This window comes from Trypanosoma equiperdum (assembly GCF_001457755.1).
Source record: "Trypanosoma equiperdum strain OVI genome assembly, contig: ctg_1203, whole genome shotgun sequence".
Classification (NCBI taxonomy): Eukaryota; Euglenozoa; class Kinetoplastea; order Trypanosomatida; family Trypanosomatidae; genus Trypanosoma; species Trypanosoma equiperdum.
Window position 1 is genome coordinate 5079 of NW_027123176.1, and position 3062 is coordinate 8140.

A 3062-nucleotide genomic window follows, 5' to 3' on the forward strand; every position below is an offset into this window, starting at 1 on the left:
CATTAATATTTATGAAAACATAATGCACGGCAGAAAAAAGTTTAAAGAGTAGCAAGTGTTCAAATGGAGTAAGTAAGTGAGGTGGGTGATGACTCATAGAGAAAAGGGACTATTATTATCAAAGGAAAAAGTGAGATAAAAAAAGAGAGAAATAAATAGGAAAATGCTCAGTTTGAAACACCATCGTGACGAGGGCCATGGTAGTTAACGAAGAGATAATGGTGAAAAGAATCGTGCAGCGACAGAGTTCAGTATACAAACCAAATGGAGCACTAAGGTATCCGAAGTGACAGAAGTAGTTGACGAAGAGGAAGAAAAGATAATACAGAATGAAATAACAGAATAAACAACAATTCTTCACAGGTAAAAAAGAAGCAAGATGAGATTGCGCTCGATATATCACACAAAAATGGATAGATGCAACATTAACAGAAGTATAAACTATGTGTTTTGTAATTTGATTGAGCTTTTTAATATGCAGCTGTAAAGAACGCTAATATGAAACAAAAATCTGGCGACAACTATAGCAGCCAACACCTCAACAAAAAGAATAGAACATCGAAAATAAACCACGCCAAGGGATGTTTACAAATAGTAAAAAGTCACAATTAATACACTGGACTTACAATATTGGTTGACCTGTCATTCACCAAAACCATTTAATGAGCGGGTTATTCATATCAAGTTAATTGATGCACCTAGATTAGCACTGCAACTCCAAAGGCGGAAAGCAGCACGTAAAGCCCTTTTACAACCCCTGTGACGCACTATTAAACGACAGGGGCACAAGACGCAGCCAGGTAAGCGACTTTATAAACGGCAGAATGCCTCCGTACGCAAGAAATACCTGCGCTATCTTGTTGTCAAAGTTAAGGGGAAACACAGAAAGCATAAGATGACAGAAGAGATCGAGAACAATAAATGTTAAGTGTTTTGGTTATAGCAAGGTATGGGTATGAATATAAATGAGGAATCTTTTTCTTGAGTAAGTGCTTTCTTTGCATGATCAAATATTGGCTAAAGCAAAGTTAGTGTGCGCAATACGTAACTCTTTAAATTCCCTAAAAGATTACAGGCGTAAACCGAAAAAGGGAAACAGAGAATTGTAAACCACTGAACAGCATTATTTTTTTTTTGCAATTACCAAAGGAACAATCGCGATGACAGGCTCAGCTCTGCAGTGGCACTTTTTTTCTCTTGCAGCCGCAACGTCATCGGCGCTAGGGGACCAGGGTGAAATACTTGCAGCAGCATGGTGGTCGCTGCGCCAACTGTCTTGTGTACTCAAGAAGGAACCACAACCAGCAGCAGCCATAGATTCCCGGTCGACAGCAGCATTTGACAAAACTCAGCTAATGTTAGAAAAATAGAAGTTTACACTCTTAAAAAGCAATAGAAACCAACGTTTTCAAGCTTCTGCCTTTTCTCTACGCGACCAGAGATTTCCTCACGGAATCAGCACAAATAACACAACCAAACCTTTCAAAGGCAATAAAACTAACAGCGCACGCGCAACGAGCCGCTGGGAAAATTGACGAGTTTGCCGACCTGTTGTTGGAAAACGCGCAAACTTCTTCGTTGTCTTGTATCGGAGAGACGGGTAACACCATCATCGCCAGAGCGATCGCACGAACAAGGATGGCAGCCTGCATGTCAACATTCACTGGCGATATCGATGCACCGTCGCTAGAGAATGGCCCCAACAAGGTAGTCACCGGCAAGGCGCCGGATGGCAACACCAAGACCAGCAGGACAGACAGAAAATGCATTATAACAGGCACAGGTGCAGAAAAAGACATGTTTGACGTGGGCAGCAGTCACAGTTCCGGTCCACTGAGGCTAACAGGCGAAGAAATCGAGATAAATGCAACAAACGCCAAACTAAAGGCACGATCAGAAGACAGCGACTGAAACAGCCAAAAAAACATACTTTGTGGCAGCGCTATGTATTCTTCCGAAGCTAAAAACTGTGGAAAACCACACTGCCGTATCTAAAGACAACAAAACAGCCGAAGAACTTATGCTTAAAACTGATTTCAGCGATTACTTTAAACAGACATTCGCATACAGCCTAAAATGAACAGCGCCAGACTCTAACGCGGCTATAAGCGAGGCTACAGACACATTCAGAAAAGATTTCTTGGGCCATATAGAGGACGAGGAAATCCCTGCAGCAGCGACAGGAGCCTCCGGTGCCAAGAAATTACGGGAAATCAACACCATGAAAGACCTACATCTAGCAGCAATATATTATCAAAAACAAGCCTGGGATAAATTGGCAGAACAAGCGAAACCAATTAAGAATCTTTAAGCAAAAAGTGAAAAGAAAGATTCAAAATCAGCAGAAACTACTTGCAATGCAGCAAAAGAAAACCAAGAAGCCTGTAAAAATGTAGAAGATAAGGGGTGCATTTTCAATCCTAAAGGAGACAATGGTAAAAAGTTTCTGTTGAAAAAGCATGTAAAAGAAGCACTGGAAAAAAAACCAAGATACAGGAGGGAGAGATGGGAAAATTGACTGCTTTACCCACCAAGATCATACACCTTGTAAAAAAAGAATGATGGACTGCCAGCTTCTTCCACTCCGTAAATGTAGTTGGATAACTTTCAGACATAGGGAAGACTTCCCAAACCTGAGTGCCGTTCCTCCAGTATTCTCGTCAATAAGGAATTTGCCCTGATAGGTGCTGCTTTTGTAAGTTTGATAACATTATAGTATTATAAGGATATCTGCTCAATTTTATGAACTTTACAAAATTTCCTACCTAGAGAGAATTTATTAAATTCTTTTTAATATGATATATTTAACATTTTAATGTGACTGTGAAAATTAGTGAAAAAATTTTTAAATCTGAAATTTTAGTAAAATGTATATTACTGTGTCCTGTGTATGCCGCTTATTATGGTGATAAGGTGTAACAAAGTGAGTAACATTTTAATTTTGTTATTTTGACCTATTTACGGATAGTGGCTAGGCTTAGAGTTATAATAATAAAGATTATAATAATAGGAGGCAGTTGTGAACGTGTTTGTACTAATATTATAATAAGAGCAGTAATAAT

The 3062-nt window shown here is 39.4% G+C and overlaps 1 protein-coding gene across 1 annotated transcript; it reads left to right on the forward strand.

The window, feature by feature from the left end:
* Positions 1 to 1638: 1638 nt before the first annotated feature.
* On the forward strand, positions 1639 to 1911 carry TEOVI_000533100 (uncharacterized protein; the record flags this gene model as incomplete). Its single annotated transcript, XM_067220698.1, has 1 exon — positions 1639 to 1911. One exon carries the CDS (start codon positions 1639 to 1641, stop codon positions 1909 to 1911), a length of 273 nt encoding a protein of 90 aa, XP_067076799.1.
* Positions 1912 to 3062: the final 1151 nt, after the last annotated feature.